Source organism: Pimephales promelas, chromosome 6, assembly GCF_988280905.1.
Source record: "Pimephales promelas chromosome 6, fPimPro1.hap1.1, whole genome shotgun sequence".
Classification (NCBI taxonomy): Eukaryota; Metazoa; Chordata; class Actinopteri; order Cypriniformes; family Leuciscidae; genus Pimephales; species Pimephales promelas.
In genome coordinates, this window is record NC_142774.1 from 9,558,693 (window position 1) to 9,574,069 (window position 15,377).

Genomic DNA, 15,377 nt, shown 5'->3' on the forward strand with positions numbered 1-15,377 from the left:
CTTAGCATACATCATTGAAGTGCACAAGACAATTAGCATTTCTCCCAAAAGAAAATTACCAAAGTGTTTCGATATTTTTTTCCTATTTAAAACTTGACTCTTCTACATGAAAGTTGCGATTTTCTAGGCTGATATGACTAGGAACTATATTCTCATTCCTGCGTAATAATCAAGACACTCCACTGTCATACCATGAGTGCGGCGGGCGTAATGTTATGACGCCTTCCAACGTGACCGCGACAAATTTGTGTACACTCCAAAAAATGCTGGGTTGTTTTAACCCAATTTTGGGTCAAATATGGACAAACACGAAATGTTGGGTTAAAAATGTAATGTAAAAATTTAACCCAACAGCTGGGTTAGTCCATATTTGACCCAAAGTTGGGTTAAAACAACCCAGCATTTTTTAGAGTGTAGTCATCGCATCTGCTGCACTCATGGTACGGCATTTCAGGTCGGCTAAAAAATGTGATATAGTGGTATAATGTCAATAGTTCGATGTCTGCCTACAAATATGTATTAACTACCCTAATAACGTTAGAAAATCGTGAAAATGAAAATATGACATTACAACTTAATCAATATAATTTGTATGTGTGACTTTAAAAGCACCCAAATATCTTCATTCAAAAGTAGCCAAAATTATGCCTGTTCATAGTTGGCTTGTCTCATTTTGAGTTTCTGTTCAAAAGGGAGGGGCACACTAGCAGGTTAAACTGCCTTACAGAAAGCAGGTAAAATAAAATGAGACAGTGATATGCATCTCAACGGGACCATGCTTAAGGCCTTTCAATAAAACTATCCTAGCCAGAGCCCACACCAGTCATAGAGCCAACGTCTGCTATCACAGTCAAGTCAAACCCTGGGGCCCTATTTTAACCATCTAAAGGGGCTTTCACACAGGACGCGGTATGCGCTGTGCGGCGCTATGAAACCCATTCATTTCAATGGCTTGCGCCGCACGAAGACGTTTTGTTGCTGCGTCGACCATAGATAACGGCTATATGTGTTACGGCGGAGTTTCCATCGTCATCGGCAAGCTGATGTAAGATGAGTGGTCAGCACGAACACAAATACTCTTATCTAATTGAAATCTTGACGGATTTACAAATGGTTTGGTTTCTTACAAACGTTATTAACGTGGCTATAATTATCTGGATGATTATTTATTTATACACTTTTTATTCATAAGTATGCAGTGTCATAACTACATCTCTGACGTTTATAACAAAACAAACCATTTGAAAATCGGTAGAAAAATGAGCAAGTTATGGTTATTTAAATAGTACATGTACCATTAACACAATGTTACGAGTGAGCGAGCTGCCTGTGACAAGATGGCCGCCAGGTGCAGACGTCGCCCAGACAGCAAACTGACATTGAATCAACGTGGAAACGGCGTCTCTCATGACATTGAAACAACGTTGATTTTGCTCATCGAATTAACGTTGAACCAACGTCAGACGCGGCATTCTTCAAAGCTAAATGAAAATCGAAAATTGGTTTGCTTTCATAACGTTGAAACAACGCGTTGATTTCAAGGTGATTTTCCGTTAGTTTTGAAAGAATGACGCACGCGTCTGACGTTGGTTCAACGTTAATTCGATGAGCAAAACAATGTCAGATCAACGTTGTTTCGATGTCATGTTTCCACGTTGATTCAATGTCAGTTTGCTATCTGGGCGACCTCCATTGGCCAGCAGCGTGGACGACATATCTAGCCTTTATATAGATATCTATGGCGTCGAAAAGCGCAAGCGCAGCGGTGCGCACCATTGACTTGCTCGCGCACGCCACGGTCAAAGTTAAAAATAGTTTAACTTTTGCCGCTGCGCTCTGTGACGATTATCAGCGCGGCCAATAGAAACGGGACATGGAAACAAACACGGAAATCAAAATGGATGAACAGCTTGTACTGCCGGAATTTCCTGAGCTGTACAATACAATTTTGACATCGTCAGAAAAGCTGTGTCATGGAGACATATCTCCATTCAAGTCGGCTTGTCAGGTGTGTTTTAATATATGTATAAATTCTTCGTTTGTCATTAGAATAAATGTTTTATTCTAAAAATGAACTGAGCTCATGATTTCGATGTTATATGTGTACATGCACAGACATATATATATATATATATATATAATATCATACAGCATAGCGCAGCGCAAATCACATTGTATCTGAAGGGCAACGCTCAAACCCAGCGGCCAGCGCAGCGCATACCGCGTCCTGTGTGAAAGCCCCATAACTCAGTGTTTCCCAACCCTGTTCCTGGCGGCATACCAACACTGCGCGTATTCTTTGTCTCCCTAATCAAACACACCTGATTCAACTCATCAGCTCATTAACCTGGTTATGATTATGATCATTCATCTGATTATGAGCTGATGAGTTGAATCAGGCGCGCAGTGTTGGTGTGCCGCCAGGAACAGTGTTGGGAAACACTGATCTAACTCACTACATGATTCACACTACATATTTTAAAATGCTGGGCTGAACTGTGCGGTTCACACTACATGACTTGCTCTCTTTTAAATCAGGAGTGTTCAAGTTGTTGAGCTGTTCACACCACACACAACACAACGTGATTGATCTGAAACAGGAGGAAACGCACTACACGAGTTGACAACAACTCACTCAACGATTCTATCGATGATTTGTTCTGGAAAAAAAAAACGCCAAAAAAATAAAAATAAGATTTATTTTATAAGATTTATTATATTTTTCTGGGCTCGGCAACGCGTCTGCGAGGCGTCTTTGATGCGTTGCTGGCTCTTTCATAACGGATTGGTGAGCGTTCATGATTGTGCTTGGTATGATAGGGCCCCTGGTTGTTTTCCCTTTTCTGGACAGTTCTCATGTCTGACACTTCACATTTTTTGAACATTTTAACAGTGATAAATGGACACATTGATTTTACCAGTTTGAAATGTCAATTAAAAAAAGATAAAAAAGCATACAGCATTAGAAAGAGAGCATTTACAATACTGTAAAACAACTGTTTATTGTGATATTTTTTAAAAGAATTGACTGGGCGAAACCTAAAAAACTATGCAATAATTACAAGAGGCTTGTGACCATTCTGTGAGATTAAAGTTTTGCCATGAGGAAATCATTCTTGCCTGTTTACCAAAAGTCACAAGGAAACTGAAGTGTAATGAAGGCTGTAATCCTTATAAAAATTGTTGTAGAATTTTATAATGTGTGAAAAATTCTTAGAGCATCCAGAGATAAGAAGGTAAGAAATTTTTGTGGTTAGATATTTTTGCCTCTAGTTTAGTTTGGAACAAACAATAAGAGTTACGAGGAATGTTTGCTGGAAAAGCCAGTTATGTAGTTTCCTAATGTTTTGTTAAATGAACAGGAAATACAAGGAGGTAACACACTACATGAGTTGACAACAACTCACCCCAACGATTCTATCTTGTCTACAAAGCACGTTTTGTCACAAAAAAAAAAAACATGCGATAAAACGAACCGGAAATGACTTGAAACAGCACGCGCGCCAATAGGCGAAGAAGACGAAGAACACAACACACGAATATGGACGTTAGACAGAAACTAGAGCTGCAAACTGTTTGCCTGATGATTTGCTCTGAGAAAAAAACGCAAAAAAAAAGAAAAAAAAAAGAAAACATGTGATTAAATTTATTTTTTTTCCAATCATGTTGTATTTCCTATTCATTAACAAAACAATGGAAACATAACTGGCTTTTCCAGCAAACAGTTCTCGTAACTCTTATTGTTTGTTCCAAGCCAAACTAGAGGTAAAAATGCTCTAACAAGATTGGCGAGAGTTCATGAATGTGCCGGGTGTGTGGTGTGTGATTAGGGCCCCTGGTTGTTTTTCCTTTGCTGGACAGTCCTTATGTCTGACACTTTACATTTATTGAAAATTTTGATAAACGGACATTTTGACTTTACCAGTTTGAAATGTCAATTAAAAAAAAGATCAAAAAGCATATTAGAAAGAGAGCATTTACAAAACAACAACTGTTTATTGTGATATGTTTTAAAAGAATTGACTAGGCGAAACCTGAAAAAAAAAAACAGTGCTATAAGACCATTCTGTGACACTGAAGTTTTGGCATGAGGAAAGCATTCTTGCCTATTTACCAAAATTCACAAGGAAACAGTAAAATCAAAAATGCAACACTGATAACAGCCATAGAAACATATAGGCTGTAATCCATATAAAAATTGTTGCAGAACTTTAGGATTTCACATGGAAATGATGGACAAAGTATAATGTGTGAAAAATTGTTAGAGCATTTTTACCTCTAGTTTGGCTTGGAACAAACAATAAGAGTTACGAGAACTGTTTGCTGGAAAAGCCAGTTATGTAGTGTTTTGTTAATGAACAGGAAATACAACATGATTGGGAAACAATTTACATCACACCCTTTGTTTGTGACTCATCCCATACTGACTCAATGGACAGTACTAATACACACACACACACACACACACACACACACAATATACACAGACTCTGGTAATGTTGTTGTGTTTTGGCAATGTAGTTACCACTGGTAATGCTTTTACACGCTGAATATTTTGCTAAATACTTGCTTTTTATATGTTTTTAAACTAAATTTCTTTCAGGAAAATTTGATCTGAAAAATGCTTGTTGCAAGTAATATGATATGATTATGTATCTATGTGTTACAGTGTTCTCGAGTTTACAAGAGTTGTTTTCCAAAATTCCTCCTCATGAACAATTTGAACATTCATTTGTTGCCATTACTGTAATGTTCCACACTCACAGCAGTTTGTCAGCGTATGTATTGGCCGTATTCCGCAGCATATCAGATCTGTTCCGGCAAGACCAAATACATTAACATTGTCCTATCCATAACCATGCTGAAAATCTTTTGTCATGATAGAAAGGTCATTGTTGCTTTTGTGAGTTATCCAAGGGCATATCAGGCTTAATCCAGACCCTGGATTATTATAAGCCTTTAACAATTTAGTTTATTTGTTTATAAAGCACTATTAAAACAACAGAGTATTGACTAATGTTCTGTACAATAACAATATTCCCCATATAAAAAAATAGCAAAAACAGCAAGAAACTAAATACAGCAACTCGGACTAGAAAAGAAGATGTGCCTTCAAACGTCATTTAAAAATATTTAAAGTTGAGGCCAGTCTTGTGAAGTGGTAGATTATTACAACACTTCAGTGCAACTACTGTGAATGTCTGATCAAGCTTTACAGAGCATGTATTACCTTCTCAAATTCAATGAAAGAGAAAGAAATGGCTTTACTTTCCATTATATGAAAGTGTTTTTGCGAACACATTAGATTTGAATTTTTAATACATTTTATAAGGAAAAATGTTACTTCGGAAACACCAACTTCAGTCAAGGGTGTTGAATTTCCACATGAATAAAGTACATTCAAGTAAATAGTAACATTTTTCAGTTTGTCATAATTGGTCAAAAACTGACATTTCAACATACAAGCAGGATACTGTCATCGTGTGTCATCATTTACCATGAAACGAAGCTATCATTTTAATACTGTTGTTAATCAAGTTTGTCAACAAACAATGAACTCTCATTGGTCCATTCTTCTTCAGAAAAAACTGTCCCGCTTTAAATACCCATCTCACCTGTCTGCTGTGCTCTGTGAGAAGTGACCATTCAACAGATGACAGGAACTTTTCTTGAAAAGCTTGCTGTACGGAGTAACCTGGATTGTCTTTTTCACCCTATCTTTAAAAAGTAAGTAGCTAGACATTTCTTTTCAGTTGTTTTCTGTATCCATATCATGATGAGTATAAACATTATTATAGAAGTGTGCATTTATTTATTTATTTATTTTTTTGTAAAGGAATGTGTAGAAAATATTGTGTTTATTAAATAAAAACGCACTTGGTAAATATAACAGCATTTGTTTGGTGCTTATTCAGCTCTTGATACTTTTTGAAATTGTAACAAGATCACCAGCCCTGTGGATTTTTTCTCTGTGTAATATTGCATGAAGAAATGAATTTGATTTTGAAATTTGGTATGCTTATCTTTTTAGGCGTATTGCTAAAAGTAGCAATGGAGTGGAGGATTATTGTACTTGTTCTTCTGTGTCTAACTGGTAAGGATCTAGCAGTGTTACTTGTTCCAAATCATTCTGTATCATTGGACTTGAATTACAAAAGTCAAGGCTTATCAAAAATCACTATGATAAATGATAAATAAAATCATTATACCCACAAGAAGGTTTAGTGAAAAAGAAAGTGACATCTAAAAAGTGATTATCACAACAACACAGTTATATATAGATTTTTCTTTAGCCTGACGTGACAACAACATAACATAATTACAAGTACTGTGTATTTACTCTCAAATTAGAATGCACTTCAGGTGCAAATAGGGTTAGTTGGTGATGTCCAAATGTCCAAAATGTCCATTTATGTCCAAAATCAAGTAATAAAGTAACTTTTTTCTCTAAAGAGAGAGAGAGAGAGAGAGAGAGAGAGAGAGAAAGAGAGAGAGAGAGAGAGAGAGAGAAAGAAAGAAAGAAAGAAAGAGAGAGAGAATATATATATATATATATATATATATGGCTTCCTACCTGTCTCCATTTGTCAGCCTAACTATCCGCATGCTAAATTATGATAAATCTTCAGCATTAATGATAAATGATAAATCTTCAGCATTAATTTTGAGACACTTGCTGAACTTTGTACCATTTTTATTTTACCCAAAGCAGCAACAACATCTGCAACAGTTACGAATGAAACTGCAACTCCAGTTACGGATCAAAATGCAACTATAGTTACGAATGAAACTGCAACTCCAGTTACAGATCAAATTGCAACTATAGTTACGAATGAAACTGCAACTCCAGTTGTGAATCAAAATGCAACTCCAGTTACGAATGAAACTGCAACTCCAGTTGTGAACCAAAATGCAACTATAGTTACGAATGAAACTGCAATTCCAGTTGTGAATCAAAATGCAACTATAGTTACGAATGAAACTGCAACTCCAGTTGTGAATCAAAATGCAACTATAGTTACGAATGAAACTGCAACTCCAGTTGTGAACCAAAATGCAACTATAGTTACGAATGAAACTGCAATTCCAGTTGTGAATCAAACTGCAACTATAGTTACGAATGAAACTGCAACTCCAGTTGTGAATCAAAATGCAACTATAGTTACGAATGAAACTGCAACTCCAGTTGTGAACCAAAATGCAACTATAGTTACGAATGAAACTGCAATTCCAGTTGTGAATCAAAATGCAACTATAGTTACGAATGAAACTGCAACTCCAGTTGTGAATCAAAATGCAACTATAGTTACGAATGAAACTGCAACTCCAGTTGTGAATCAAACTGCAACTATAGTTACAAATGAAACTGCAACTCCAGTTGTGAATCAAACTGCAACTCCAGTTACGAATGAAACTGCAACTCCAGTTAAGAATGAAACTGCAACTCCAGTTACGAATGAAACTGCAACTCCAGTTACGAGTCAAACTGCAACTCCAGTGACGACAGTCTCCACACCTGCTAAAGTTGCACCGATTAATTTAGGCTTCAGTATTGTTCAAGACTTCCAGGAAATCTACTCCAATCTCAGTAATCCTGACACCATAAAGCTGTCAAATAGCATCATCAATGAGGTAATATTTTTCTCCTATGAGGCATGAATGTTGATTGCAATAGCAGTAGACTCTGGTAATGTTGTGTATTGGCAATATTAAAAATAGATACCACTGATGATATATGCTTTTACACGCTGAATAGTTTGCTAAATACTTGTTTTTTGTCTGTTTTTAAAACACTATTTCTTGCAGGGAGATTTAATCCAAAAAACAGAAATGCTTGTATGCAAGTATGATATGTATGATCATTTATCTATGTGTTACAGTGTTCTCAAGTTTACAAAAGACGTTTTCCAAAATTCTCCCGCATGTTCATTCGGAAGTTCAGGTAATGGTACATTCATTTGTAGTCAATACCAAACACCCTTTTATTTATAGATGGATATATCCATGATTTGTTTGATTAGCGATTGCTTTCCTGACTGGATTAGTTTATCAGTTTGTAAGTCAAGGGACCATTTAATTGTTCAGTTCTTTGTTAATCATCTGTCTGTGTTTCAACATGATTGATCTCCACAGCAAGGGCTCCATTGTGGTTGATTCTGTCCTCGAGTTTGACTCCACGAATGCCACTAGTCCCAATGTGACAGATGTGAAAGACACCCTTGTTACAGCTATCACGAATGGAAATTTCAGCTTCAAAATTAATGACTCATCCATCAATACTACTGCTATCACAGAAACCAGTGGTCAGTGTATTTACAAATTATTTGTTTTCCTGTTACAGTAGATACTTGTCTGTTACATTGTGAACCCTTCGTGAATGTATACATAGTCATAATCCTTCACTCTAAAAATGCTGGTTTGTTTCAACCCAAATTTGGATAAAATATGGATAATAAAGTAACTTTTTTCTCTAAAGAGAGAGAGAGAGAGAGAGAGAGAGAGAGAGAGAGAGAGAGAGAGAGAGAGAGAGAGAGAGAGAGAGAAAGAGAGAGAGAATATATATATATATATATATATATATATATATATATATATGGCTTCCTACCTGTCTCCATTTGTCAGCCTAACTATCCGCATGCTAAATTATGATAAATCTTCAGCATTAATGATAAATGATAAATCTTCAGCATTAATTTTGAGACACTTTTGCTGAACTTTGTACCATTTTAATTTTACCCAAAGCAGCAACAACATCTGCAACAGTTACGAATGAAACTGCAACTCCAGTTACGGATCAAAATGCAACTATAGTTACGAATGAAACTGCAACTCCAGTTGTGAATCAAACTGCAACTCCAGTTGTGAATCAAACTGCAACTCCAGTTACGAATGAAACTGCAACTCCAGTTACGAGTCAAACTGCAACTCCAGTGACGACAGTCTCCACACCTGCTAAAGTTGCACAGATTAATTTAGGCTTCAGTATTGTTCAAGACTTCCAGGAAATCTACTCCAATCTCAGTAATCCTGACACCATAAAGCTGTCAAATAGCATCATCAATGAGGTAATATTTTTCTCCTATGAGGCATGAATGTTGATTGCAATAGCAGTAGACTCTGGTAATGTTGTGTATTGGCAATATTAAAAATAGATACCACTGATGATATATGCTTTTACACGCTGAATAGTTTGCTAAATACTTGTTTTTTGTCTGTTTTTAAAACACTATTTCTTGCAGGGAGATTTGATCCGAAAAAAAGAAATGCTTAGGCTATGCATGTAATGTGATATTTATATGATTATTTATCTATGTGTTACAGTGTTCTCGAGTTTACAAAAGACGTTTTCCAAAATTCTCCCGCATGTTCATTCGGAAGTTCAGGTAATGGTACATTCATTTGTAGTCAATACCAAACACCCTTTTATTTATAGATGGATATATCCATGATTTGTTTGATTAGCGATTGCTTTCCTGACTGGATTAGTTTATCAGTTTGTAAGTCAAGGGACCATTTAATTGTTCAGTTCTTTGTTAATTATCTGTCTGTGTTTCAACATGATTGATCTCCACAGCAAGGGCTCCATTGTGGTTGATTCTGTCCTCGAGTTTGACTCCACGAATGCCACTAGTCCCAATGTGACAGATGTGAAAGACACCCTTGTTACAGCTATCACGAATGGAAATTTCAGCTTCAAAATTAATGACTCATCCATCAATACTACTGCTATCACAGAAACCAGTGGTCAGTGTATTTACAAATTATTTGTTTTCCTGTTACAGTAGATACTTGTCTGTTACATTGTGAACCCTTCGTGAATGTATATACAATCCTTCACTCTAAAAATGCTGGTTTGTTTCAACCCAAATTTGGGTAAAATATGGACCAACCCAAATGTTGGGTTAAAAATGCATTTTAAAAATGCACAGTTGAAAGTGAAAGTTGAAGTTGGGTTAAAATTGCAAAAATTAAAAATTTTAGTTTGTCCATATTGTACCCAAATTTGGGTTAAACCAACCCAAAATTGTTTAAATGGTTCTTGTTTGATGACACACACACACACACACACACACACACACACACACACACACACACACACACAATCTTGTAGGATATACAAAATGCTGTCTTTGTAATACTACAAAGTATTATTGAATTGTGACCCATTTTCCTTTTAATTCTGCCCAAAAACGGAACAAAAGTGACTCCGACTGAAGCTGCAACAGTATCTTCAGCAGCTGCTAACAATACAGAATACAATATAACCTTCAAACTGAATGATGACTTTAAACAGGATCTTTTAAATATAGCATCTGAAGCAGCCACAACGCTGGCAAAAAACATCACCTCTGAGGTAATTGTCTTTTTACAATTTGAACGTTTTTCTAGTTTTTCTTTATAAAATGAAATCTCTCCTGAACTGTTTACTCATTTTTTATTATAGCTTGATGGATTTTACAGTGGTTTTAAGAACTTCAAGCGCTCGTTGGTTTCGCGGTTCAGGTAAAATGTTATACAATTCTAAATACAGTCAATGCTCAATGTAATTGTTTATTTATTGATTGATTGAGTAGTTTAGCTGCTTATAAGTCATTAGTACAGTTGTTGCATTACAGTTTTTCTATTTATTCATTTATGAACTTTGTCCCCTCTCAGTTCTGGCTCTATTGTGGTAGATGGTCTACTTGGATTTGACAATATTCCTGCTAATAATCCTACTTCGTCAGACCTGGCGAGGGGTCTTGCTGAAGCTGTCAGAAATGGAACAGTCAAATTATCAGTTGATCCAAAAACTATCAGAGTTACAGATTTCTCAGGAGTCACTGGTCAGTACATTTATTTCTCTGTTTTCCTGTAACGATTTATACATAATGTCTCTAAAAATGTGATTGCTTTAGCCACTCTAATAATATTCCTTGATGAATAATAAATAAGAAATTTACAACATTCACACAGAACATGTCATAGAGAAATATAAGTAACAAGTAGTGTGGGCTGTAATTAATTAATCACAATGAATGAATTAATGAATGAATGCATTATAATGAATAAATTAATTAATTCATTTATTATAATGAATGAATGAAATAATTAATTAATTTAGTGAATTAATGAATTGATTGATTGGATGGTTGATTGATTGATCCATAAAGGGTCCATTGATCCATTTGTAAGCTGTTTCCATAGACTTTGTTTACTGGCTTAACTGAATCAATAATTAATGTGTGAATTATTAATAATACATTTATTTGTACTTTATTTATTTTTTACAGCTAACCGGTCTCCAGTCCTGGCTAGTATGCTCACAGCTTTGTGGATGACCCTCGCGTCGCTTCTTTTGTCAGCTGTGATGCACTAATCACAAAATCATGTACTGTGACATCTTGGATATTTTTGGTCAAATCACAGAGCAAAACGAGTCTATAGCTGTAATATTTACTGGTCTGTTTTGCCACATATAGAGTCTGGTGATACAAAAGCTATGTGTGAGTTATGTTTTTTTTAAAAAGGGCATTTTTCCTCTGTTCACTGCTGGAGGAATGAGGATCGGTTGAAACCAAATCTGAACATTCCATTCAAGTGGCAATGTATTAGTTAGCTGCTGAAGATTTATTTAATTTTTTTTGTAACCAAGGTACACATGTGCAATGTATTTAATCTTTGAGTAATAGTAATGAAAAAATGTTCTGATAAATCTGAACATTTCTCTATGCCACAGAAATGGCACAAGTGAAATGTCTATATTCTAAAGGTACTAATGTGATTCAGTACTGACAATGTTTTTCTTCTTTTCAATAAAATATATCTACCAATATATTAATTAGATGCTGAGTATCTACAACAAAGGTACACATGAGCAATCTATGTATTTAATCTAGGCATAATGGAAAGTAAAAAAAATATTCTGATAAATAATCTGTATTATATTGTATGAATATATGTTTCATTAAATGAAGGGTGAATATCCTGTTTTTAAATTAATTCCATTGCTTCAAGTACTTCATGAACAAATTCAAGGTTATTCAACTTCAGCTTTGACTTGTGACAACAAGATAAGCTGGGATCCATGCTGTTCTCATATCATCAGGCAATATAGTCTATTTTAGCTTTTTTTTTTAAATAAAAACTAATACAATTTATTGGTCAATTCTCTCTAAGGGAGAGGAACTCACATATTAAACAATAAAAATGCAAAATAGTGGTAACATGACCCACATTGTGTTCCCTCTTCCCACACGTGGACATGTATAATGGCTCCATATTTTTCTCCACTGAAAAGGGCATTTTTCACTAATTTCTGTCCAGATAATCAACTACAAAAAATTTTAGTCACCTTCATTGGTAAGTAAAGAAGTATTTTCAAAAACATGACATTATATATCATCAAATGTATCATAGGGAATTGCATAAAACTGCATGTTGCCACTATATTGGGAAATCAGGCAAATAGTGGGTTCATGGGACAGGGCGTGGGGCTTGTGAATGGTCAGCGTGGGTCGACGGGACATTTGGCCACTATAGTGGATAATCGGGAAAATAGTGGGTTTGTGGGATTGGGCGTGGCTTGTGAGTGGTCAGGGGGATCAACGGGACATTTGACCACTATAGTGGGAAATCGGGCAAATAGTGGGTTTGTGGGACGGGGTGTGACGCTTGTGAGTGGTCAGAGGGGTCAACAGGACATTTGACCATAGTGGGAAATTGGGCAAATAGTGGGTTTGTGGGATTGGGCGTGGCTTGTGAGTGGTCAGGGGGATCAACCGAACATTTGACCACTATAATGGGAAATCAGGCAAATAGTGGGTTTGTGGGATGGGACGTGAGGCTTGTGAGTGGTCAGCGGGGGTCCACGGGATATTTGGCCACTATAGTGGGAAATCAGGCAAATAGTGGGTTTGTGGAACGGGCATGGCTTGTGAGTGGTCAGCGGGGGTCAGTGGGACATTTGGCTTCTTTATTGGGTAAATGGGCAACTAGTGGGTTCGTGGGATGGGGTGTGGGGCTTGTGAGTCGTCAGCGGAGGTCGACGGGACATTTGGCCACTATAGTGGGTAATCAGACAAATAGTGGGTTCGTGGGATGGGGCGTGTGGCTTATGAATGGTCAGCGGGGGTTAACGGGACATGTGGCTACTTTATTGGGTAATCGGGCAACTAGTGGGTTCATGGGATGGGGTATGGCTTGTGAGAGGTTAGCGGGGGTCAATGGGACATTTGGCAACTTTATTGGGTAATCAGGCAAATAGTGGGTTCGTGGGATGGGGCGTGGGGCTTGTGAATGGTCAGCGGGGGTCGAAGGGACATTTGGCCGCTATAGTGGGCAATCGGACAAATAGTGGGTTCGTGGGACGGGGCGTGAGGCTTGTGAATGGTCAGTGGGGGTCGACAGGACATTTGGCTACTTTATTGGGTAATCGGGCTGGGGACGGGCGTGGCTTGTGAGTGGTCAGCTGGGGTCGAAAGGACATTTGGCCGCTATAGTGGGCAATCGGACAAATAGTGGGTTCGTGTGGGACAGGGGCATGTGGCTTGTGAGTGGTCAGGGGGGTCAACGGGACATTTGGCCACTATAGTGAGTAATCAGGCAAATAGTGGGTTCGTGGGACGGGGCGTGACATGTGAGTGGTCAGCGGGGGTCAACAGACATTTGGCCACTATAGTGGGTAATCGGGCAAATAGTGGGTTTGTGGGATGGGCCGTGGCTTTTGAATGATCGACGGGACATTTGGCCTCTATTGGGCAATCGGACAAATAGTGGGTTCATGGGACAGGGGTGTGTGGGGGTCAATGGGACATTAGGCCACTATAGTGGGTAATGGGGCAAATAGTGGGTTCGTGGGACGGGGCGGTGCTTGTGAATGGTCAACGGGGGTTGACGGGACATTTGGCCACTATAGTGGGCAATGGGACAAATAGTGGGTCATGGGACGGGGGCGTGTGGCTTGGGAGTGGTCAGCAGGGATTGACGGAACATTTGTCCACTATAGTGGGCAATCGGACAAATTGTGGGTTCGTGGGACGGAGGCGTGTGGCTTGTGAATGGTTAGCAGGGATTGACAGAACATTTGGCCGCTATAGTGGGCAATCGGACAAATTGTGGGTTCGTGGGACGGGGGCGTGTGGCTTGGGAGTGATCAGGGGGGTCAACGGGACATTTGTCCACTATAGTGGGTAATCGGACAAATATTGGATTCATGGAACGGGGCGTTTTCAAACACGGACAACCCTGTTTTTTTTATGATTTGATGATAAAAAAGGAAATTTGTATTCCCTTATTAATGTATGCATCATCTTTCATGTCAAATTCTTACCTTTGGTCAATAAATTCAATTATAATGATAAGACATTATAGGGCTGTTACCCATCAAATTAAATAATGTGCACTGCAATTACAACTGCAATAAATAATGTTTTGAGATTGATGTTTTAAATAAATGTTTGAATATACAAATACAAAAAATGTTTTGATATGATAATTTCATGATGGTTTTTTAGTACTTGCGTTCCACAATGGAACAATGTTGCCTGAGGGCAACAGCTGGAGAATAAATGTTACTTTTTATTAAATATGAAATGTGTAATTCATTAAAAACTTGATAAATATGTTTGTTCAAGTGTTTAGTTCCATAAATTGATTTTTTTCAATCAATCTTGAATTTTTTTCTTCATGAAAATGTTAAATGTTTCAATTTGTCCATTGTGGTACAAAATTGCCTTGAGGTGAAAAACTTTTAATTAATAAATACATTTAAAAATAATGATCATGTTTATTGATATTTTTATAGTGTCCAATTTTAAACACGAAAAAATGCAAATTTTTATTTATTTTTTCTGACTGATATCATATTTCGTACCATAGGGTTAAAAAAACATCAGATCACCCACAATATTGTATAACAAATACATTAAAACAGGACATTTACCGTCCTGTAAATCTTTTATATATATTTACAAAGATTTACAACTATTTAAACCTGAATAGACCCATATTTTAATTAATGCTAGCACAATCCAAAGACAAAACAAGATACATGTCAGAATGCCACAACTTTAATAACAAAGATAAATACAGATACAATACTCAAAATATAGTAGGCTTATATGAAATATCAACCATAACGTTAACAACACATATCAGTATTCAAAAAGAATAACGTGAAGCACATTATTATCTAAAACCAACAAAATAAACGTTTTTGACAAACTATTTAATTGCACAAATCCCTGATGACTTCTATTGATTGTTTAGTCAATATGATATCGCTTCACAATAAGGTTTCATTTGTTAACATTTCTTAAAAACATTAGAACATTAACATTTATTAATCTTAGCTAATGTTAATCTCAACATTTCGATTTTGAAGGTCAAAAGTTGCA

At 36.8% G+C, this 15,377-nt stretch overlaps 1 protein-coding gene across 3 annotated transcripts; it reads left to right on the forward strand.

The window, feature by feature from the left end:
• The first annotated feature begins 5,616 nt into the window (after window positions 1-5,616).
• LOC120491249 (uncharacterized) lies at window positions 5,617-11,982 on the forward strand. Of its 3 annotated transcripts, none has more exons than XM_089132070.1 (12): window positions 5,617-5,727; window positions 6,032-6,094; window positions 6,710-7,632; window positions 7,881-7,942; window positions 8,134-8,303; window positions 8,743-9,065; window positions 9,322-9,383; window positions 9,575-9,744; window positions 10,203-10,354; window positions 10,445-10,503; window positions 10,657-10,826; window positions 11,274-11,982. In XM_089132070.1, the coding sequence occupies exons 2-12, from the start codon at window positions 6,052-6,054 to the stop codon at window positions 11,357-11,359; spliced, it is 2,220 nt and encodes a 739-aa protein (XP_088988196.1). In that variant the 5' UTR covers window positions 5,617-5,727; window positions 6,032-6,051; the 3' UTR covers window positions 11,360-11,982. The 3 variants fall into 3 exon arrangements, with proteins under 3 accessions (XP_088988196.1, XP_088988197.1, XP_088988198.1); XM_089132071.1 differs by having other exon boundaries at window positions 8,746-9,065; XM_089132072.1 differs by having other exon boundaries at window positions 6,713-7,632.
• Window positions 11,983-15,377: the final 3,395 nt, after the last annotated feature.

Coding starts and splice junctions, on each gene's coding strand:
- LOC120491249 (XM_089132070.1), top strand. CDS start 6,052: ATGGAGTGGAGGATTATTGTACTTGTTCTTCTGTGTCTAACTG. Junction 9,066..9,321: donor CAAATAGCATCATCAATGAG/GTAATATTTTTC, acceptor TATGTGTTACAG/TGTTCTCGAGTTTACAAAAG. Junction 10,355..10,444: donor CAAAAAACATCACCTCTGAG/GTAATTGTCTTT, acceptor TTTTTATTATAG/CTTGATGGATTTTACAGTGG.